The 24,366-nt window shown below is 45.6% G+C and overlaps 2 protein-coding genes across 2 annotated transcripts in view; one reads left to right on the forward strand and one right to left on the reverse strand.

Annotated features, from left to right (window-relative positions):
• The first annotated feature begins 401 nt into the window (after positions 1-401).
• On the forward strand, positions 402-13,601 carry chpf2 (chondroitin polymerizing factor 2). The gene is made up of 5 exons (XM_062521136.1): positions 402-1,668; positions 3,539-4,103; positions 8,437-8,619; positions 11,205-11,663; positions 12,231-13,601. Exons 1-5 carry the CDS (start codon positions 1,391-1,393, stop codon positions 13,050-13,052), a joined length of 2,307 nt encoding a protein of 768 aa, XP_062377120.1. The 5' UTR covers positions 402-1,390; the 3' UTR covers positions 13,053-13,601.
• Positions 13,602-17,445: 3,844 nt separating this feature from the next.
• smarcd3b (SWI/SNF related, matrix associated, actin dependent regulator of chromatin, subfamily d, member 3b) overlaps positions 17,446-24,366 on the reverse strand; it is a gene marked incomplete at its 5' end in the record, with an annotated part of 30,126 nt that continues 23,205 nt past the window's right edge. Inside the window, 7 exon segments of the mRNA XM_062521005.1 lie at positions 17,446-20,638; positions 21,208-21,309; positions 21,605-21,727; positions 22,133-22,268; positions 22,772-22,869; positions 23,291-23,452; positions 24,242-24,343. Of these exon segments, the coding sequence (XP_062376989.1) occupies positions 20,585-20,638; positions 21,208-21,309; positions 21,605-21,727; positions 22,133-22,268; positions 22,772-22,869; positions 23,291-23,452; positions 24,242-24,343 (777 nt within the window).

Genomic DNA, 24,366 nt, shown 5'->3' on the forward strand with positions numbered 1-24,366 from the left:
ATATAAAGGAATTTACCAACTGCAAAATGCCGAATCCCATGCACATGTGCTTCAGTCTACCTCTAAATAATCTCAAAAGTGGAACGCTGAGGTGCACAATTTATAATTTCACTCTAACGAATGGGATTGGCATGACAGCCTTCCTCATTTCACATACATTTCTCAGCTGCATTGGCCCATTTTCAATGTAGATAGGATAAAAAAAAAAAAAGTCCAACAAATGTTGAATTGTAGGCTATTTGTTGTACAGCAATCAACTAGACTAGACGTAAGCAGCTATCTCACAGAGTGTAGTCTAATTAGGTAGGAATTATATTAGGCTACTGATTTTAACTATACGAGCGTGTTGTCAAACTGGATTTTCTTTACTTCCTTCACGGTTGATGACGTGTCTGCCTTGAGGATCACAGATTGGAAACATCACCAGTTCCACCAGGACCAGCATACTGAGTGTGAGCTATGGACGAGTGGTCGCAAGAGTATTTGGCCGGTCCAGATTCATGAGTGGAACGTATTTGACCGTGTGTTGTTTCTACGGAGGGCTAGGGTAACAACACATTATTCTTCCTCTTCTTTCTGTGTCGTGTTCGGTACCGTTAGGAGGCTTGGATGGTAATACGAGGACAATGGGGACCCACAACTTCAGGGTTGGATATCTGCTTGGAACAAGACAATTTAACGTCACTTGTTATAACGATGTAATGTTGTGTGATATATATCACCAAACTGATCGACGCTAAATGCGGAAAACGTCGTCTTGAAAAGCGGACGACGTTACTAAGGAACTGATGGGAACTGTCCATAGCTAACGTCAACTTCACGTTAGAACTAGAACTAGCCCTATCAATTCGGTAATGTTCCTCTTAACTGTTCATTTCTGGAATTGCATTCAGGAGGTGATGTCTTCCAAAGGGACTCTTTCCGTGGATTCAGCAAGCAAGTGTTTATGAGACTGAAACAAATCAACTAATCGTCTTTATTGTTTTGACTGACCTCCCAGCAGAGTGAACACATCATTCTGTGGTGTCCTGGTGTTAGCTAATGTTAATAGCGTTAACTATTTCTCCGTGATGAATTTGTAGCATGATACGATTTGGCATAGAATAGGAATATCGCTCCTGATAAGAGAACATTAGTTATGCTATGTAAATGTATTGAACGTTAGTGGTGAACACTGTAACAAATTTGATGCGGCATATCATCTTGTTTTGGGGTACCTCTGTGTCACCCCCATTGTTTACCTGGTCGTAGTCCAATTAATATCGGACAAAGGTGAAGTTGTAGTGACGCTGGGAACTTTGCGTATTTCCCCTCTCTTCAAAAAGGACTTCAAAGCGGTCAGTGATTCAGTGCTTTTGACAGAGCGTTGCGAATCCGACCCAGGTGCGCCATGCGTCTCTCATCTTTCCTCGCCGTATTCCGGCCTGCCCTCCCCCTCATCCTGGGGCTTTCTTTGGGCTGCAGCCTGAGTCTGCTGATGGTGTCATGGACCCAGGGGGACACAGATGAGACTTGTGGTGATGAGCTTGGGAATGGAGGTTTGTTTGCCGGCGGTCATGTGGGAGAATCTCAGGACAATCAGGCGGGTGGACCTGGAAACGAAGACTTCCAGCCACGTATTGTGCCCTATCACAAGGACCCCAACAAACCACATAAGAAAGTTCTCAGGTGAGTATTTGACTACATTAAACACTAGGCTTGGGCTATCAGTTGAAAGAAAAATACACATGCACATGCAGTCAAAATGCAAGAGTGTTAGCTGAAATCACAACAGCACATTAATAGACTCCGCAAGATATCTTTCATAAAGAATTCTGAAGTTTCACTTTATGAGAACAGAGATAGACTTTACTGTGAAGGCCCACAGCTACACTATAGTATTCATTGGGCTGCTACACAGTCTGAGATTTTCAGTGGGGTTTAACACACTCCCTGCTGTAATCGGATGCAGTTTCAGTAGACTTGAATGGCATTTCAACCTTTTCTCTACAGATCCAAAACTGCTATCAAGGGTTGCTGGCTACATACATTTAAACCCACTTATCTAAATATTTTGGCTGGAAATAATGTTGGCCTGTCAGAATTCTTATGAACCTAATCATTTTACCTACATTGCCATTCTTTCATACTCTCCACATCAAAGTTCTAGAATATGCGCAAACATGGACAAGTTGAAAGATTCATGCTGTTTAAGTTGGGAATTCATAATTTAGATAAGATGTTTGTTTGGTCATACAGACCATGCTAACGTGTGCATGTTTTATTATTCTTGCTCAGCCTGTTTTTTTTTTTTTTTTTTTTTTTTATCAGAGTACACCATCATCTCTTCAAACTTCCGTAATACGTATATCATGGCCCTCAGCAAAGCTTAGTTAGAAATGAAGAGGCCTTTTCACGGAAGACAGGAAATGTTGAAAATGTCTTGCAACATTACCAAAACCCAGGGACCCAGCTACAATTTCCCAATTAAAACGGTTGACATGGCTTTTGAGATGAAGAGACTCCAGCCTAATGTCCTCTTTACCCTGTCTGGGCCCTCTCATTTTAATCTGATTACCACCTCAAAAGGGGATGAGCCCCTTTCAGTATGCCTGTTGTTGTAATAGTCTTATGGAGTTAAAGAGGACATTACCAACTTCAGGACGAAAACATACAGTACATGAAGTGCATCCCTTTGTCTTATATTTTTCAGTGTCCAAAAATTTGTAAAGAAAGACACCATCAACAAATCTTGTGAGTTTAGACGTAAATATTTAGCTGTTGCAGATGGTCTGTTAGGCACAGAGGTGGAACATCAAACCCACTGACATGCTTTCTAATAGAACCATCTGGGCGCCTGTGGACGAGTAGCCTTTTCAGGCCCAGTTAGGATCTACTGTGCCGCCGCATTGCTCTGAGACTGTCTGCTGCTGTGCTCATTTTCAGCAATTGATTGTTTAAAAACACGCTTTTATGTGGATTCGAGGGATAAGAATTTTAATGTGTTCCAGGTCAAATGCACAGACTGGATACTAGACAGGAAGAGAAACCCCCAGGATATTTTGTGCCATCCATTATCTTTAGAGGAGTTTTTCTGGGCCAGCTGCATTGTGTTGCTACTCCATTCACCATAAAAAAACAACCCCACAAGCACACAAAAATGAATGGATGATTCAATCCAGTGACTTATTAAGTCAAGGAGCTCAAAGCAGGACTTAATAGCATAATACGGTGTGACTCTGATGTGGAGCCCCTCAGGCATGACATCAAAGTGTTTGATCACAGTCGTGTAAACATGGATATTAATTCGTAGAAGGGGTGTCACTTGCGCTCAAGCCTTGTCGGTGCTCACAGTCCAGGACCACAGGATCAGAAACACTGGCTGGGCTACTTCTAATAGACTAACCCAGAGATGACCGGAGCACTCAGATTACTAAATAACTTTTTTATTGTGGTGCACAAAAGACTGACGTTTCGACGCACTGCGTCTTCTTCAAAGTAAAAAAAAATGGATATTAATTCCCCTTGTTTGTGTTTTTGCCTTCCCCTGTCGGATCAGGACGCGCTACATCCACACGGAGCTGGGTATCCGAGAGCGCCTCCTGGTGGGCATCCTGACGTCGCGCGCCACCCTGAACACGCTGGGCGTGGCGGTGAACCGCACGGTGGCGCATCACTTCCACCGCACCTTCTTCTTCACGGGCCTGCGGAGCGCCAAGGCGCCGCACGGCATGTCGGTGGTGACGCACGGGGACGACCGGCCCGTCTGGCTCATGTATGAGACGGTGCGCCACCTGCACCAGCACCACGGCAACGACTACGACTGGTTCTACCTGGCGCAGGACGACGCGTACACGCAGGCCGAGCGCGTCATGGAGCTGGCGGGCCACCTGAGCGCCGGGCAGGACCTGTACATGGGCCGCGCCGAGGAGTTCATCGGCGGCGACGAGCGCGCGCGCTACTGCCACGGCGGCTACGGCTACCTGCTCTCGCGCAGCCTGCTGGCCCGCCTGCAGCCGCACCTCGACTCCTGCCGCAACGACATCCTCAGCGTCAGGCCCGACGAGTGGCTGGGCCGCTGCATCATCGACTACCTGGGTCTGAGCTGCGTGGAGGTGCACCAGGTGAGGCTTGGGGGGCATTAGTGGCACTTTACTGCACCCAGGAAATCCAGAGTTCTAGCGAGAGCACAATGCGAATTGTCTCTGCGAGACACTCTGGCAATGAGTAATGATGCACGTTAACTTTTGCCCCTTGCATCGGGGGAAACCAATCAAATCGGTGTATAGGCGGGCCAGAGGCGAGCTAAACTGATGACGACAGCGCTGCAACGTTGAATCAGCACGTTACGATATAGAATGATTTATGTGAGTGTTAAAATCCTTGTTTTTGGGCAAACAAGATATTCAGTGTTGGGAGTGTAAGGAGCAGCAGGATATAAGAGAGCATGTAAGGAGCAGAATATAAGAGAAGATGCCGTTACAACACTGCTAACGCTCCACTGGAAATAAATGAGACACCGAAAAAGCCTTCTATGCTTAAGGTCCATTTAGGTCTAGTGAGGATAGGTTCTGGTGTATTATACTGTAATTACGTCTACAAAAAAGCAATCAAAATTTACTTCTGTCTTCTCGTCCTCTCGCTCAAGACTCTCTCACTGTGCCCTTTACCTTAGAGAAGACTTATATCTGTGATAATACTTCAGAGAGCAAGAGGCTTAAAGGCTCGTGCAAAAGGCTTAATTTGACAGTGGTACGGTAGTGTGAGTACTTTGAAGACCATTGTTCTCTCTTCTAAAATTGCTCGTTGTCTTCTGGTATCATTTTGCAAAGTTATTGCGGTCTTTGAAGCATTTTTTACTCACAGTCACCAGTAGAGTGTGTGTTGGGTTTTTTCCGTTTGTTAGACTGAAACTGAAACAGTTGGTCTGAGCCAGCTGGAAGCCCTTTAAGACATATACAAGGCTATTTCACTGTACTTCACGTCATCTGGTGCACTGCTCTCTGCCTCTTACTTTCTCTTAATGAAAGACCCTTATGTTGCTCTTGCCTAAAGTTATGAGTTCCTGTACATTCTGAGGTCTTCTGTACCTCGTGTTCTCTGAAGCCAGGATGAGACTTGAGGTTACCCTAATTAGAGAGTCCGCGACTGTGACCTCCTGACTCACGCTGCCTCCTGACTTAACCACCACTGCTGTGCACCTGAAATTCATTACCAGACTTCTCTGACAGTAAAAAACCGAGGGGTGTTTGTTTTTTACTTTTCCACCATGGTGCTTATGAAACGACATTGGCGTGTTTCATAAGGCTCCCCCTGTTAAGATAGCATGCATAAGAAAAACAGTCTCTGCAACATCAACCACGTCAGGGTTTAGGGCTGGAACATAAAGCAACACCCTTGCTTTTGCATGAGGCACTAGGGTTGTTCCACCACCTCCTCTTTCCAGTGTGTCACCAGCCCAGGGCTATAGAGTCACACAGCCCTCGTTGTTTTCCCTGTGGATTACCGCTGTCTGGACTACCCTGTAGTGGGACATTTAGAGAAGGAGTGAGGTGAGGAAACAGAAAAGATTAGTCCACATACAGTGCGCTAATAATGTGGGTAATACTAATAGTATGGTCTAATGAGGCAAATAGTGTTTATATGCCCTCTTGGATCATGCACAGATACTGTGACACTGGTGGAGAAGGAAAGCCATAAGCAACAGCAATGTATTGCTGTATACAGCCCTTTTTAAACTTAAGTCAGTGTTTCCCGCAGCGCTTTCCTGCTAAGGCGGCCGCCTTAACAACACAGGGCTGCCGCCTTAACTAGCGTCTTCAATAAATAAATAAATAAATATACTATGTATAGTGATATTCGCCGTATCACTCTGTCATGTTTTCTCACTGTCATTCCAAACCGTAGCCGCTAGTCTCCCTTCTCTGTAGAACGCATTAAAAAAAAAAACTTTTTCAAATCGAATTGGCCTATGCGCACAGGCGACGCGCTCATTCGACATGAGTATTTGATATCAGGTGCCACTGCCACGCATATCTCTGAGTGACTGCGAACACAAATAGCCTAAACCTAGCTAGATTTGACGACTCTCACAGGAATGGTTCTCCGTTGAATCTACCAAATGTATGGGATGAGCGGCATAACACTTTTGAGCGCTTTATCTTTTTTTTTTTTCACTCGTCTACAATGATAGCCCACTGCATCTTGTAATTTGTTGTGACTAACACTTGTGTCATCTAGCCTACAGCTAACAACAACTTGTGACGGCTATTCATTCACGTGTTGTAAAATACTGAAATTGTCTGAGGTTTACACAGGCTAGTTTAAACTTCAAACTGTAGCCTCATGTCTCCCATGCCAGTTTCATTCATCCCGACCGGGCGGGACAGGGACGCACGTTTCGGTTTTGCTGAAATAACTCCTGAATGTTTTTGTTCAGAGCTGAACATGCAACTGTAGGCTATTTGACAGATGACAGATTTGGTTGCTAGTGACAAAATATTAGCGTTCAATGCAGTACGATCTCGCTAATTATGTTTTAAAAAGCATTAAAAACGTTCTGGCTCTCTTAGGCTATATGAGCAACAGGCACGCACAATATACAGCTTCAATCAAAGAATTGCAGCTTTAGGCTACTAAATCACAATTCACTAACTTTACCATACAGTCGCAATGTTACATTTTCATACAGTTTCATCTTTATTTCATGGTAGCCTATATTCTAAAATATCCACCATTACAAATATTCTTGGTTTTAATAGAATATTATAATATTGACTGGCTTTAAAATATATCCTATGGTGCTATGCTGAGCAATGCAAAGGTTTTGAAAGATACAAAAGGCCCTGTATTGGAGTTGTAAACTTACACTTATAAGGTATAATATTGTCTAAATTGTGTTAATGATGTTTAATTGGTTGCTGATACAATTAAATCTGATACAATGAATGTGAAATCCAGGTATATTGCTGTCATTAGTGTCAAAATTCAACATTTTCAACATTAATGAAATGCTGACAGCCTACTACATTTTTACTTCAGCTGACCTCCTTGTCTTCAAGTAAATCAGAAAAGAAGTTATTTAGACAAGTGTGTGCTAGACTGCTCCTGTAGCCAACAATCCCCTCTCTACCCTTTGGGAATTTGGGAATATGATCCTTGGTGATGTAAATTATGAAAACCCCTTTCTTTGGTTGGTCTTGATGCGGCCTTGACTCCTTTAAGACTCGGTCTCGACTCAGACTTGCTTCCTAAAAGGCTCGGTCATTGTCACTCGGTCTCGGCTGCAGTTAAACCAACGGTCTTGACCCCCCCCCCCCCCCCCCCCATCGTAGGGCAGTGGCGGCGATGCGGCGGGGACGCTACGGCGACGCCCCCTTCCCCTGGACAGACACCACCTTAACTAACAAATTTTCTGGGGGAAACCCTGTTAAGTAATGTGAAATCGCTCTCAAAATATACTGTACACATTTCCCCAGCACTGCACATATTTTCTAATAAACGGCTCTCATCGGTAGAGCCGTACCAACTGTGTCATTATGGTGTTACAGCTGGTTTATGTGGTAGCTGCGTATTTCCCCTGAGCTCATGAAATGTCGGACCGACACTAAACTTTCCAGCGCTGGAGCGCCCGTTCCCGCGCAGTGCCAGCCGGCTCTCCGAAGGCTCCGTCGTGTTGACTCTGTCTGCATTCCGTCTGATTCACGGTCCCCCGTCTCACTCTCCGGGAGAGAAAAAAAACGCTCGCCCCAGGGCTTCGCTCGTCTGATGAGCCTGCGCCGAGCTGGAGCGGAGCGTAGAGAGAGAGGTGCAGAACCCCGGGCAGGGCTGACGCTGACGCGGGCCATATGTCAAGAGGGGTTTGTCGTGAGCGCCATTCATCCATCACTGAGAGCGCGTCCGCCCTCGCCCTCTTCTCCCGCTCACTCTCGCTTGTCTGTGCTCCGTCTGGAGCGGATGTCTCTCTCTAGATAGCTGGAGCAGTGGGGTGCAAGCGGATGTGTTGTCATTTATTTGAAAAGATTTGCTCTGCTGCTACAGCCAACAGTTCCAATTTGTAATCATTGTGTTAGATGGATGAGTTGTAGATTAGATACAGAGAAATATGTTTCACTGTGAAATCGGCAAGTCAGACAAGATATTTTGTTAATATATAATAATATTAATATAATATAATATAATATATTTGTTAGTATTAAATAATTTAGCACAAGGAACTCAACCCTGTCATGTCATTTTGTGTTTTTTGATGGAGTTGTATCAATATGTAGTGTAAAGTGTATTACACATGAACTTGAGACTACATGTTCAGCAGCAGGAAATGTTGAGGAACAAATATTTTTACAGGGAAATGTTCAGTGAACAATTATTTTGACAGCGCTGTGGGTTGCAGTAGGTAGTCCTTTTGTTCTTAGAAAAGTTCCTTGAGCACATCTCTCTCTCTCCTCTTTTCCACAGGAGATGACGTACCGCTACTTTGAGCTCCGTAAGAACGCCGACCCCGAGCGTGAGGACAGCCCGCAGTTCAAGAACGCCTTCACCGTGCACCCCGTGTCCGAGCCGAGCCTGATGTACCGCCTGCACAAGCGCTTCAGCCAGATCGAGCTGGACTGGACCTACGCTCAGATCCAGCAGCTGCAGGTGAGCACTGAGAGTCAGGACCATCTCCCCAGCATCAGGACACCAGAGAGGTCTTCTTCAGATCTCACATGGGGTGCCTCTCATTCGTCCTTTATCTATCCTCCCTTCCTTCCTCGGTCCTCGTCCTCACTGATCTACATGAAGAATGATGTGGCGGCAACAATGGGATAGTCTATCCAGTGTTAGATATAGATCAGTGGGAACGAGCCTGGAGGACGGAGCATCAAGGATCAAGGAGAGATGTTGAGAGGCACCCATGGTCTATCTAAAGCCTCCTGCACTTGAAGTCAACCTTAGCCTCTTCGGTCTATTACTCATCTTGTCAAGAATACACCTAAGATTAACACGGTAGAACAGCTGAAGTTGGACAGTGTCTCTGGTGCTCAGGTATATTCAGTGGGGTCAACTCACTAGCTTAAAATTATACACCAGGCATTATTGTACTGATATAAAATAGGACCTGATCCAAGTAGCCTTGTAGAACACTGCTGAGGTTCACAGAGATTATAGAAATGGGGGACAATCTTGCCGATAGCGGTTCACTTTTTTTGTTCAGTCAGCCATGACATTCCATGAGCCTTTGGAATGTTTGCCCTAAGATGAGCTCCTTGAGGGTTTACTGGAGCGGCAGGGTTAGTTAGCCAGCTCTTCCTCCTCTCCGGTCTCCTGAGCTATTAGTATGAACATGCTCTGCTGTTTCAATGGAATTAATGAAGGGAAAACGTGTCAGGGAACAAGCAGTGAGCTACACAGCAGCTGTACAGTATAATGATGTGCTAGATAGCAGCTGTAAAGTCCACTTGCCAGTGCACTTTGCCAGCATCAAAAAATGTCCTACTGTATGATGAACAGCAGTTGTGTACTGAGTATCTTCATGCTGCGTATACAAATCAGCCTCAATGCACTACCCCAATGTTTACATACGGGCTACTTTTAGACTATGTCAAACCTTATTCACCCCAGAGGCTTCAGCCAAAGTAATGGCTGGCCACGTTGTGGGGGGGGGGGGGGGGGGGGGACAACAACAGGGACTTGATTCAGTGTCTCAGTCGTATGCGACGCTAAGCGCAGTGAGAACATTCTCATGTGAACTATACTGCGAGCTCATTGGCTTCAGCAGACACTCTGTGGTGTCCTCCCCTTGAAAATGGGAGCCGGAGGCCAGCAGTCAGTGGAACTCCTGCCAGAGTTTATTGGCTGGGCTCGACCCACACAGAGGCCGACACACACGCACACACACACACACCCACACACACACACACTCCCTCACTCGGACGCCTCCCTGGCTCTCGCGGCAGGGCTTGTTATGGTGTCACCGGGCGGCAGGAAACGAGCGGATGATGTCTCCGGAGGAACGAGTGGCGTTTAATGTTGGGGTCAGCCCCCATGACGGCACTGCGTCGGGCCGGGCAGCCAGCTGGCGCGTCAGACCGGCAGGAGCGGCCTGATAATGTACCGACAGTCAGTGCCGACGCCACTCACGAGCAGAGCAAGGCTGCCACTGCCCTGAGCGTGTGTGTGTGTGTGTGTGTGTGTGTGTGTGTGTGTGTGTGTGTGTGTGTGTGTGTGTGTGTGTGTGTGTGTGTGTGTGTGTAAAAAACAACACGTTTTGCTTGCTAATCGACAACACATGACTCTAGACCAACAAAATTATGGTTGTTAAAAAAGGTCATAAAATGGGGTAGATTGTTCAAAGTTGTGCTAACAATTATGCAAGAAATACTCCACCGAGTCCACCGAGAGCTCTTTCACAGGCTGTTTTGCTTTATTTGTGCCTCCTGTTTACCTGTTTACCGTATGTACAATTTTTTTCTGTGCATCTTGATAACTGTACTTAGTGCAGTGGCTACGCAAACAGCTGCAGATTTAAATAGGGCCACAGCGCTCTCTTTCATCCCATACTGTTTACAGAGTTTACAGCTGCTCTGCTGCCGTGGATTAGCCCTGTTTGGCTGCAACATGTGCCCACTGTAGTACAGGATGCACCTACAGTACATAGAGGATGCAGTATAGAGCTGTGTACTATTTACACTGGGTTAATAGAGGATAAAGCAGTGGGCCATAACATGTCCGAATTCAATGCGGCACAGTCTTTATTTGTGTTTCACTGGTATATATTGTCCTCCATACTATAACTAATTCATAACTGGATTGAATACCGTGAAAGCACTACCTCCCACAAAATCCCATGGCTTCTACTGTATATTAACCGCTACAAAGCAGTTAAATTACTTTTGGTACATTTAGTTTTGTTTATCATCAGTCATCTCACTGAAAATTGTGTATGTGGGTGTGTTTTTTGGTAATTGGATGCTCAAGCATGGGTAATGTGTATTTTAAGTTGAATAAATTTACCGTAATTTTCCGGCTATTAGCCGCAGCTTATACAATATGCAAAAAATGAGGTTACCGGTAATACATGGAGTCGGTTTATATGGTGTTAATATGGTTTTGCTTCTTTTAACTCGCATAAAGCACTGTCCTGCGGCTTCTACACAATGCGACTAATACACAGGAAAATTACTGTACAGTAATAGTTTAATAAATAGCAACTTTCTGTCTTGTCTTGTGTCCCTGCTGCCCAGGCTCAGATCAGTAACCTGAGTGAGCTGACCCCCGAGGGCAAAGCTGGCACCACGTGGCCCGTGGGCATCAACCCGCCCTTCCGCCCCAAAACCCGCTTCGAGGTCATCAACTGGGAGTACTTCACGGAGGACCACATCTACTCGTGCGCCGACAGCGCGCCCAAGTGCGAGCTGCGCGGGGCGGACCGCGCGGACGTGAGCGCCGTGCTGGAGACGGCCGTGGAGCGCCTCAACGAGCGCTACCAGCCGCAGCTGCGCTTCCGCAAGCGCCGCCTGCTCAACGGCTACCGGCGCTTCGACCCCACGCGCGGCATGGAGTACCAGCTGGACCTGGCGCTCGAGGCCTACACGCAGAAGGGCCACAGCCAGGTGATCGCCAAGCGCGTGGGTCTGCTGCGCCCGCTCAGCGCCGTGGAGATCATCCCCATGCCCTACGTCACCGAGGCCACCCGCGTACAGGTCGGTGCGGGGTCACGTTACTTTATTTGTTTGTTTTTTTTTTAAGTATATTTTTGGGGGCTTTTTATGCCTTTAATTGATATAGACAGGAAGAGAGTGGGAGAGAGAGTTGGGGTGGGATCCAGAAAGGACCATGGGGCGGGAATCGAACCCAGGTCGCCGGCGTGCGGGGCTGGTGCCCCAGCCAGTCATGCCCCAGCTGGGGTCACGTTACTTTATTTGTAAATGGTGGTTGAATTTCATTTGCAGCAAATGTCTCCTCGTTCATAGACACACATTTAGAAACAGCACAGGAACACAATCCTTCATCTTTACATGCATTTTATTGGCACGTCAAACAATGTCACACATTGACACTAAAAGTACTCAGTGGTCTAATCCTTTCGAAGTGTTTTAAATAAGAGTGGATAAAATAAAATAAATGAATAGACAAAACCACTCCGAATTGTGCAGTGTTTCACAATTGTGCAGTGTTGCTATGACTTATTCATCTGTGTTATGTCTGGTGGAACGACATGTTGTATGGGTTTTGTTTCGTGTTTCATTCTTGTGTTTGTTTACATTAAGGTCATCCTGCCGGTGACCGCGCGTGAGCAGGACTACGTGGGCAACTTCCTGGACGCCTACGTGATGAACGCACTGGACACGCGCGACAACGTGCTGCTGGCCTTCCTGTTCGTCTACGACCCGTTCGACGCGCAGCGCGTCAGCCAGACGGACGTGTTCGCCGGCGCCAAGGCCATGATCGGCGAGGTGGAGAAGCGCTACGCCGACGTCAAGATCCCCTGGATCAGCGTCAAGACCGAGGTGCCCTCGCAGGTCAAGCTCATGGACATCATCTCCAAGAAGCACCCCGTGGACACGCTCTTCTACCTGGCCAGCGTCTGGACCGAGGTCAACGCCGACTTCCTCAACCGCTGCCGCATGAACGCCATCAGCAACTGGCAGGTCTTCTTCCCCATCCACTTCCAGGAGTACAGTCCGGCGCTGGTGTACCGCGACCAGCAGCCCTCGGCCTCGTCCTCGTCCTCGTCGCTGGGCGCGGACGCGCTCCACGACGGGCACTTCGACCGGCACGTCTTCGAGGAGGCGTGCTTCTACAACGCCGACTACATGGCGGCGCGCACCAAGATGGCCGCCGACATCCTGGACAACGACGACCTGCTGGAGAGCATGGACGTGTACGACGTCTTCGTGCGCTACTCGGGCCTGCACGTGTTCCGCGCCGTGGAGCCGGCGCTGGTGCAGAAGTACGTGCGCCGCACGTGCAACCCGCGCTTCAGCGAGGACATCTACCACCGCTGCATGCTCAGCAACCTGGAGGGGCTGGCGTCGCGCTCGCACCTGGCCATGGCGCTCTTCGAGCAGGAGCAGGCCAACAGCACCTAAGCTCACCTGGGACACACCTTAGCTCCCCCCTACCTACCCTACCTCCCCTCCCTCCCTACTCTCAACTTTCGAGGGTCAAACTGACTTGCTTGGTCTTTTTCCCAGACAATCCCAGACCTTATTCTGACCTTAACTGGAGAACTCAACTTTTCCGATGCTGGAAGGAGTCACGCGATGCCATGAACGCTCCCCTCTGGCAGGCTTGTACGCCGGGGTGGGGTTTGCGGAACTTGCCAACAGTACAAGTTTTCTGCTGTACTTTAAGCACATATTTCAATGTTGGAATGACCGGGCCTAAGCTAAGGTGTTTCAGGTCTGTGTCTTGATAATGTATGCTCACTGTGCCAGTGAAGGAGCTGCCTTCTCCTGCTGTACTGTGGGGATGGGGGGGTGATCGATGGCCAAGGTCAGCCATGTTTATCAGACCTTCCTTAATGCTGTGAGACAGCCCTGAGCCTTTGGATGTGTTTTTTTTTGTCTACCTGATTGTATGAAGTTCGAATGAAGCCATGTCTTAAAAATGTAATAAAGAAGGACAATTAATCTGAATTTGTAGAATGTGTGACAAAAGTCTTTCACAAAATGACTTCCTCATCCATAGTGAGACACCAGAGACTTTTATTTGATCTTATTATATTCTCGCTAGTCTCCCTAGTCAGTAGAATCAAGTTACCATAAGACAGCCAGACTATCCCTTATAAAAGTGGTGTGGCTCCTTTAAGAGTGTTAATCACTCCCTCCATGGAGTTCTGTTGACTTTTCCCTCAATGCTCGGTATGCACTAACACGCTAGCCACAAAGTGTGTGACACTTGGAAAGATTAATAGTGGTGGGCTATACTGCAAAATTTGGTATCAACCAAAAAAATATAGGGCCAGCATTGCCGATACCGATACCAATATTTATACCGATACTGATTTTTGTTACTAAAAGCAGCTCATGTAGGGGAGAGCAGCGTGTCATGATTTATGATGTGAATGCAACATGCTACATTTTGATACATTTTGATTCATTTCCATGACCATTAATGAATTTGTGATTTCCGCTGTTAATAATTTACAAACATTTCAACAACGAAACATTGCAAAGCAGGCATGCAAGATGTGAAAGGAGTGGTCTTTGCATGACTGTAGGCTAGTCTTTGGTGAAACAGATACATATTGTGAACGTAGACGAGAGAAATTGAAAGTGAACTGATACTCAAGTATCGATCCGATACCAATACCAATGCTGGTATCGATACTATCGACATTTGGACCGATATGCCCACCTCTACAGGTTAGGTGCGCTCTAGTTTCAATAGACAACCATTTGTTCGATGGTATATTCGGTTGCATAGATTCAACACAGATCCATAAACTTTGCTAACTTTATGTTTTTGAAGTCAGCTGTGCAAGACTGAAATCAGCTAAATGGCAACACATGGAAGTAAGCATATTATTCTACTGTGTTTTAGAGGAAACTATGTAATTGAGTGGCATTACTGTTTCTAGCAGACACCCAAAATGCTACTACACAAAAAATGTGATAGTGGCTGGGGCATCTTCTATGCTAACCTTGTCAGACTCGTCAGTCATTATATGACATTGTTGTATCATACAGTATATGATATTGTGGTGTCATGCTCTAGATCTCGATCTCGTCACACCCCTAACCGCAACTCGTCATATTTTATATCACCTCAGTACGGATTCTGTATTAACTCAGTTTACTTCAGGCAATAATGAAATAATTTAATACTGACTTACACTACTGCTACATTTACATTAATTCATTTATCAAACAATTTGATGTAAATCAAATTAAAATATTAATTTTCTTGGACAAAGTTATGCATTGGTAGAGTAGACATGAATGAGTCAATTGTACAGCACATCGCAAAGCGTCATACCTTTGGGGATTGGGGCTGTAGGGAGTCACTTCGTCTTGTCTGGGGTTTGTAGAGAGCAGGAGTGATATGGGGGCCCAGGAGCCTGTGTGTGTGTGTGTGTGGGGGGGGGGGGGGGGGCACTTTGATAAGTGGCTCTGGCCTCTCTGCTGTCACACTGCGACTGGAGACCCGTCGTCTCCCTGCCCGGCCGTAATCCTCGGCTCGCGCCCGGGGCCAATTCAATTTCCTGTGTTTGCACAGATGGGGTTCACTGGAAGGGCCGCGTGAAATATTGCTCTCCGCAACCCCCCCCCCCCCCCCCCCCCCCCCCAGCCCCTGAGGTACAGACTCACAGCAACACATGCATTCAAGCTAAATTGAATTCCGCACATAATTGAAAAACATTAGTTATCCAACTGTCTCAATTTTACTGCCTGGAATAATTCACTGATAAGAGAATCTTACCTGTGTAGGATGATAATAATGTCACTTCAACCCATAGTACCACTTTGTGACCTCATGTAAGACAATCACTTGATAGGAATCCATTTCTCAGCTTGTCAGGTCATCTTTGACATCAAGAACTAAGCTTCCCATGACAAGGTTTCATTGCATACCGCTGTGTTAAATTTGTATCACACCTCTGGCCGTGAGCTGTCAGGAGAGGTTAGCTTGTGGGAGCAGAGAGGAGTGAACTTGTGTGGTTTTCACAGAGTGCATTCCTCTGACTGAGTGCTTCTGCAGAGCTGGGTGAGTGTGCCTTGAAGTGCCGCCTGCACAGTATTGCTGTACACAGAGTATCTTGCCAGGCCTGGCCAGTGACATGTCTACCACTTCTGTATTACACACACAGTCCTTTTCACACACACACACACACAAACACATGGTCTATATTCATCATAGCTGTCTCTCACCTATCATCTACTTTCTACCTATTATTTACTAGGTAGAACTCAAGTCACACTCAAAGTATCTCTTTTGCCTGCTCAAGTCTTTCCCTTTCTCTTTTCCTCCATCTCCCCCTCTCTTCTCCCAAGTTCACAGACTCCCTCCTCCCCGACCCCGTCCCTTCATGTCTAGTGCTTGCTCTCTCTAGGGTAGTGGGGGCCTCTCAGCGCCAGGCTGAAATTCAGTGCACATGTGTCTGTGGGGAGATTAGAGTGCAGGCAGCGAAGAACGTCTAGGCATCTGCAGCACGAGCAGCCTGCCGGCGTGCGCTGGCTCGGTTCCAGTGGAAGGGGAAAAGCAAACCGTTTTTCCTACCGGTGCTGCGGTTCTCAATGACTCCCTTCACACATCACCCCCAACTTCTTTCTTTCTTTATCCTCTCTCTCTCTTTTCAAGAGTTTTGAGAGAACGAGTGATTAACAGCACTGAGCCGAGAACTAGAAGAGAAGAAACCTCTTTATAAAAGACCTCATTCCTCGCCGCTCTGCTGTTATTTGTTGTGGACGGTGGAAAGCAGGGACAGGGAGCGAGTTGATTGAAAGGGTCTTTGTGTCCGAGGTGGACCGGGGGCAGTGTTGGGGGGTGTTGGACGGACATGTTGCCCACCAGAGGGAAGACTTCCACCTGCCTCCTCACAGCGAGCGAGCGACCGCACAATACTGAGACTGTCTGAGCAAGAGGGCATGGCGTGCGCGGAGAGGCCTGCCAGAAAGAAATGGCGCTTTCTCCAGTGTAGGTGCTGCTGTTTATACACACGGGGCAAAAATAAATGAGGGAACATTACGGCAGCCCAGTGTGTGTGTGTGAGAGAATACATTACAGTCTATGTCAAGTCCAGTTATATTAGGCAGGCTGTATTTTGATTTAAGAAATGAGCAGTTACATTTACAGTATAGTTCTTAAAGCTGTTCAATCTAAATCAAAGTCAAGTGTCAAGTAAATTTAGATCAATATAATCTCAATACTAGATACAAATATACATTTAATAATTAATTTAGATAATCTAAATATGAAATCAGTTTGTTGAAATACCTTATCAACCAACTTCAGCAATATAGGCCAATGATCAGCCATGGTGACACTGCTTTATCTGACATTATTAGTTTATGACTCGGTCCCAATAGAAAGTTTGTATGTTCAGTGTAGCAGAGTAGTTTGTTAATTCACTTCCACCCTTTGTGAGGTTGGCTGTTAATTATTAACCCAAATAGCTCCCTCCCCGTCTGAAGATATTGACCTCATCCACATAGACTACAGCATTTCAACTGTTGATCCGTTAAGTTGCCACTAGAGGGCAGCACCACACTGAAAATCTGGATTTGGGATTTCAAGCCATACCAAATTATGTTCAAGGATTGGTATGCTTAGACCGTCAGATATTCCTATTCCAAGTACCCTGTAATACCACAGCAGTCTGTATTGATAATAAAGACACAACTGTTTGGCTTGAAATGTTGGGATAATACCGCAATACAGCACACACCATCCACATCTTTCCGTGATGGGTTATCCGTAGGCCACACACACACACACACACACACACACACAAATAAAGACATCAGACCATACTTATTTCCAGCTTTTTTGCATTTACAAACTTTGGCAAGCGCTTATTTATTGACATCCAAGCTGTCTGACAATGACAAAAAGTCACAGCTGTTCCTTCACTTGGTTTTCTCTTTGCTGACAGTGGATAAAGGTGATGCTTGATAGAAAAAAAAAAAGTTTTCAGTGAGACATTCGACTCTGGTAAACAATTAAGAGAGTGCTACCTCAGGCTTTTCTGACACTTGGTCAAGGACTAGCATTCTCCTTCAGCGTGGTAAAACCTCTGGATTTCTTCTCTCTCTCCGACAGTAAAATATAATTGCACCTGTGTTAGGTCTGGAGGAACCAGTGCACTCGCACCTCCGTACTTCTCAAACACCTCCTGCTTTAAGGAGGGGGACAAAGGGTCACTTGACGCTCGTAAAGAAGAAAAGGTTTTAAAACGGCGGGAGTCACTGGTCCACACAAGTTGTCAGTGTGTGGACCAGACATGTGCGTGGCAGCTGGTGCAGCTGCACAGTAAAGCCACCTGAACAGCGCCAGCCAGCTGAGCCGTGGCACCTGCATGCGTTGGAACAGTAGGCCAGGCCTACACACTCTTGTGGTTTGATGTGTTCATCTGCAGCGCTGATAACCAGCCAGAGGTGAAGACACTCCTCTCTGGAGCGCTGGTGCCAGACAGGTCACTATCCACTGACCATTAGGACACTTTAGGGGCAGGTTGACATATCCGTCTCAGAAGTTATCACCAAGGGCAACTGACCAGTGACTTATTCTGGATAAAGATTTTTTTTCTTACTAATGAATGGGATGGCGGGGAATGGTTTGTCCATGCAGCATGCGTTCAAAAATCGTTTTAAAAAACCTTCCGTTTCAATCAGTCATCTTATAAAAAGTAAGATCAATGAATTGATGAAAGTGCCAACATTAACAACTGAGGTGACAGTAGAGAGCATGGGCACAGCTGAAACATCCAATGAGATGCCAAGCTGCTGTCAAGTCATACCCCCTTTTCTGCCAGACAATGGAGAAGAGGGCCAGGAGCAGGCATGCTAAAAAACAACCCAAAAAGAAAACCCCGCCAGATCAAGACCGGGTTTAACACGGATGCTATCGTTGTATGTCAGCAAAGAGTGTCCTCTCTCCTCTACTCAACCCCAAACACAAAAAGCGTTCCTTTTAAACTTCAAACTACTTCCCACCCACCCCGAATACCTCCCACCCCTTCACACACAAAACTGTACAGTTGTCATCCTACAGTGTAAAATGTCCATATTTACATATTACATTTAAAAAAAGAGAAATAACATCCTTCGTGGTTCAATCCAACACTAGGTGTAACAGTGGCTCATGATTGTTCCGTAACTATGCCGGCTTCTGTTCGGATTCCACATCTGGAGTCCATTCCCTTTGGTGACTCCTCTTTTTTTACAGAACGAGGAAATTCTGGTGCAGGCCGTTTCTGTTTCTGTGACAAAAATCAATCCAATGTCAAGTACAACTAAAAGGCAAGCACAAACTTGCTTTGAAAGAAAGAAAGAAAAAAAAATCACAAATAGTCAGTCATTCTAAACGGGGCCTCTGAAATTGGCCATGAACCCCATGTCCAACAACAGGACATATCTGTGGATACATTACATGACTGTTCCATTGAGTCGAGTCATCGACAAAATAGGAGCACATTTGCTTTTTCATGCAGTTGTGTAACTTGTTCTCTGACAAGGTTTTCACTCAAATGTTGGAGTGAACCTATGGACTATGTACAACACCCCCTGACAGTTGCTTTTGTGTACGTCTTCATTCCACCCTGTTTCACCTGATTGTTCCCCATCACAGTTCCATTCAAAGCATAACAACTATATCCCACTTCACACAAACAATCATCCTTACTAGACCTTATAGTGTGCTCCACGCCTTACACGTAACAACAGCAGTGAAACACCATGTGAAGAACGTCTAAGGTAAAGAAAAACAGGCTATTTACAGTAAGTAACTAACATTTGCTCCACGTGTGGTTTGCATTTCGAGCGTGGCATTGTACCTTGACTGCAGTCTTACTCCAGAGTACTGTAGTATCGCTCAGTCATATCCTTGAGACACACAACAAGGAGCTTTTGTGCACTAGTTCGGCCACAGCTTTTCTCAACATTTGGTTAGGTAACAAAGAATGAGCTGAAACAGAAGGTGACATGACGATGTGTCCTTCATCACCTCCATGCTCAATCTCTGGGTATTAATCAATACTGCATCTTATCTCAATATATTAAATATTAGTAACATGACTTCTTGATTTTACATTACTTAAGTCTATTTTTAAAAATTACAATCAAATATAATTTAATACTATGGTTCCCATTTCTATCCCCAAAAAGTATTGATACTTAAACAAGAAATGATGTCTACCCGTTGTGGTTTTAACAAAGTTACCGGAGAACCAATGACTAATCCTTCCATTAAAGCTGCCTGACTTAAAATACTTAATTAAGGGATTTCAAATGACTTCATTTTTTTTGTATTATTCTAAATGAACCATGACCATAGAATCATGCTTCTTGGTGTTAAAAATACTTGAATAGAAACACACAGAGCTTACTGCTCACAATGTAAAAAATAACACTCAAATGGCTCGAGCCCAAAACACTTGAAATATGGGGGCCTCATTTGAACTCCCTCCAGCAATACACACGAAGAGGAGATGCTTTCTGGAAGATGAGGCTCCAGTTTAGCCAACTGAACAGATGGCTCCATGTTCAGTTCCTTTGTAGGCATCTGCTTGGATCTGTCCTCAAGCATTTGAGACCAGGTGGCCAAAAGCATGCTGTTGGCTTGAGCCGCACCTAACGACTTGAACTAGAGACATGGCACTGGGACCAACTTGGATTTAATTGGTTAGGGGTTGGGAGGAAATGGATGCAGTGCTCTGTGGCGGGCCTGCTGTGGCAACAGTTACAGTGGCAGGCAGGCAGGCATCGTGTGGGCACGGGCCACAGGTCAAAGGTGATCGCAGGTGTATGCGCCAGCTGGTGATGTTCCCTCCCACGCACGTTAGACGAACATCAGACAACAGAACCAGGCAGCAGAGGAAACAGATGGCAAACATGAGGGAGGCCTGTGTATGGCACGGGGGAGGGGTGAAAGGTGAAAGGTGGGAGGTCGAGGGTCAGGCTTAGGTGTTCCTCAAGGCCAGTGCCTGCTCCAGCTCCTGTCTCCGCTGCTGAATCTGGTCATGAAGGAAGAACAACAGCACATTTAATATCCATATAGCAGCTATTGTCTCTGGTCTGAGTATGAGCAACAGCACATTTAATATCCATACTGTAGCAGCTATTCTCTCTGGTCTGAGGATTTCTGCTTATACAGCAATTTCCTGTGTATTAGCCACATTGTGTATAAGCTGCAGGACTACATTACTGTTTTCATGTGAGTTAAAAGAAACAAAACCCTATTAATACCATATTAACTGCCCCTGTGTATCAACGTTATCAAAATCAATGTATAAGCTGTGGCTAATAGTTGGGAAATTGCGGTACACAACAGTACATACGCATACATTTTGCCATGTTGTTGAACATATACTGTACATCCGCTATACCCTCTATTACTACCAGGGCGTAATATTTGATCACAAATTATTGTCATCAGTAGATTTATTTCTGTTGGACTCTCTGGGTTGAAGAGAACGTCATATGTTTATTATTTGAAAAGTTTGCATCAGAGAGTGAGGGTTCTGGAGGTATCCAAGAGTGTAGCAACACCTGGGTGTTGAGGCTGCAGAGGAGAACATCTCACCTTTGAGTAGAAATAGCGGCTAACGGCCTCCTGTGTCCATGGCTCCTGGTAGAACTCTGCCCTCCTCTCCTCTTCTGGGTTACCCACAACATCAGTCATCAGCTGCAACCAAAGACACACATTCGGTCAGTACAACCCTTTACTCCCCCAGGGACAGTGGGCACTGGGCAGTCTCATCCCAGCTCAATTAGGTGCAAGCATAACTAGTGTCTATGAAAAACTTCATGACAGAGGACCTAGTGAGTAGAATGTTTTCTGGATACTCAGAGGAAAAACTAATTTCCTACACTCCAAACCAAGCCTGGTCATGATAATGTTCCCCCAACGTAGGCATTTGCAAGTAGACAAACTGGGAAATACAGCCAGCATGTTGCTCTGTGGTGCCTGCCTACTGTACCTTGAGGTCTCTGCTCTGGGACTTGAGCCAGTCCTGGATGTAGCCTTTAGGGTCCCTGGAGAAGCTGAGCATGAAGTCCCTCTGGATCTTCAGCTGGTTGATGGACTCAATGGTCTCATGGATCTGAAATATTAGACACGTTACTCTCAGTCTGTCTGCTGAAGCATGGACCCTGAAATATGTTTATATGCTATAAGTCTGTACATTGTCATGAACAATCATATAACAATCATACTACAAGTCAACGGTATATCATGGTTACAGTTCTAAATGCAAACATAAAACAACAATGTGATATATCCTTAAATGTGAATTCGGAAAATTGTAGCATCTACTGCAGCAAAAAAACACAGTGGGCATGTTGGAATACTCGTGAATCTCCATAAATTTCACAAAAGCTCTAGTGTGACTCTGATAGGATCGTGCTCTGCATTACTGAGGGCGAATGACATTGATCACCCTATTGATCAGCCCATTTCTCTAGGGGGGTGATTATCGGGTGTTTCCAGATGACCCGCTGACACCTACCTTGTTGTCCAGGGAGGCGATCTCCTGCTGATTGGCTGTGGAGAGGAGGAAGCTGCTCATCTGAGCTTTCAAAGGGTCCTCCACCTCAACATCGATATCGTAACACGCCGTCTTCTTCTGGTCATTAGGGTCCACACTGCAAAGAATATGTGAAATAATGAACAGTCCCAAACTTGGCTTGTCCCAGGAATGAGTTTCGGACTTCTCTGATTAAGCAATAAGAAAACATGAATATAAATATATATATTGTGTGCTATTTTATTTTTCATTGCTCGTGTGTGATGCCAATGAAACACTCATCCGAACACAGAAAAAGATCATTTATTTTTTCGCCCTTTAACCAAGCTAGCTACCTATCTTCAGAGGTGGAAGATGCAAGTGCACTGGTAGAATAAATACATGATTGGACTTTTACTCTCTGAAGCTGGAGTTGTTTTCCCATCTCTGCCTATCTTACCCAGCGGAGTGACAAATAACTAAAAACAAATGAACAACACTAACGACTAAAAACAAATGAATAAAAACGAATCTCTAACTAAGTAACTAAGTAACTAACTAACTACTGTAACTAATCGCCTCACACACAAAACTCACTCCCTGTGCTTTAATTAGCGCTGTGAATGCGCGGGTTTGACTGACCTGATGACGTGATTGATGACTATAGGGTCAGGGGGCAGCAGCAGGTTGGTGAGGCGCTGAGGTATCTCGGAGAACTTGAGCCGAGGGCAGTCAAATATCTGACCAGAGAGAACACAGGTTAGCATTCACTCACAACATCAGACAAGCCGTCAATCATCACTGTTTAATTACAGCACATACATGTATAAGAGTAGCAAATGCCCCAAAGAACGCAAGGTCATTCTGCCCATGAAGGGAATTGTTGTTTTGAGTCGGTGATACATGCTTCAGATAGAGGATAAGCCCTTTAACTGAGTCACCCTACCAACCACACAACACAACCTAACATAGATTCGGCCTAATCAGGTGACACATTTAACTTTATATGCTAATAAGTTCTGTTTAAATCTCTGATCATTTTGCTGATTGTATGTTGAGAGAGCATACTCAGTTGAGTAAACAAAGTTCACTTATGAGAGCTAAGACCACATCATAATCATGGAGTGCTACCAAACCCTCTGCATGACTGTACACACACACCTGCTGGAAGTACTTGTCACAGTTGATGTACTCCTTATCGTGGGAGTCCTGGAGCTTGTTGGTCTTCACGTACTGCCAGAGGGCCTGGATGATGCAGGAGCGGGTCTGCGTGTGGATCCCTAGCAGACGGGCCAGCCGCGGGTCCAGTTTAAACTGGGGAGGCTACGGAGGAGAGGACACACATGTAGAATGATGTCAAGCACATCAAGCTGCCTGTCTACACGCTTCAATGAAAATCAGACAGTGTTTTCATATGCACTGAATGACACACCAACAGACCAGGAATGCCTGTAGATGCCTTTAGGCTGCATTGCCGTAATTTCCCAACTATTAGCCGTGATTTATACACTGATTTAGCAAAATTTCTTCAGCTATGAGGTTATAAGGGGAAAGTTAATATGGTATTAATATGGTTTTGTTTCTTTTAAATGGTTTTGTTTCTTTTAACTTGCATAAACACTGTCCTGTGGCTTATACACAATGCAGCTAATACACAGGAAATTACTGTATATAAAATGGATCTGCTGTTCCTTAGGACATGTTGCACTGAGTGCTTTGAAACCCATTCGTGGACTGTTCTTTTTACACTCTTAGAAATAAAAGGTGCTGTATAGAACCAAATTGCATGTTTCATATATGTCACCCTTAAATGGTTCTTTAAAACCATTTTGAAGGATTCATCAAAGGAACCCCTAAGGGTTCTTTAAAACCTGGTTCTATATAGCACCCCAAGAACCCTTTTTAAAAAAAAAGGAGTGTACCGTGTCTCCTGTACATAGGTACTGTCCATGCAGGCTAGCCCCGGCCTCTGGTGTGACAAAGGCAGCAATGCAATTACCGTTAGAACGTCCAAATCGTTCAAATTTAACTGTTCAGAGAAAACACATTCACCACGAGCGTTCGCCACCTTTAGCCAAATCTGAATGCACCTCAGGCCTCAGGTGTGCTCACCTGGTAGTCCAGCATCAGCAGCAGGGTGCAGCGTACGCTCACGTCCCCCGGCCTCTTCACCTGGAAGCCGTCCGTCTCCTGAGTGGTGGGAGTGCGATGCCACTGTGGGCAAACACAGGTGTGTG

The sequence above is a fragment of the Sardina pilchardus genome, chromosome 19, assembly GCF_963854185.1.
Source record: "Sardina pilchardus chromosome 19, fSarPil1.1, whole genome shotgun sequence".
In the NCBI taxonomy this organism is placed as follows: domain Eukaryota; kingdom Metazoa; phylum Chordata; class Actinopteri; order Clupeiformes; family Clupeidae; genus Sardina; species Sardina pilchardus.

Coding starts and splice junctions, on each gene's coding strand:
- chpf2 (XM_062521136.1), top strand. CDS start 1,391: ATGCGTCTCTCATCTTTCCTCGCCGTATTCCGGCCTGCCCTCCCCCTC. Junction 8,620..11,204: donor CTCAGATCCAGCAGCTGCAG/GTGAGCACTGAG, acceptor CCTGCTGCCCAG/GCTCAGATCAGTAACCTGAG. Junction 11,664..12,230: donor CCGAGGCCACCCGCGTACAG/GTCGGTGCGGGG, acceptor GTTTACATTAAG/GTCATCCTGCCGGTGACCGC.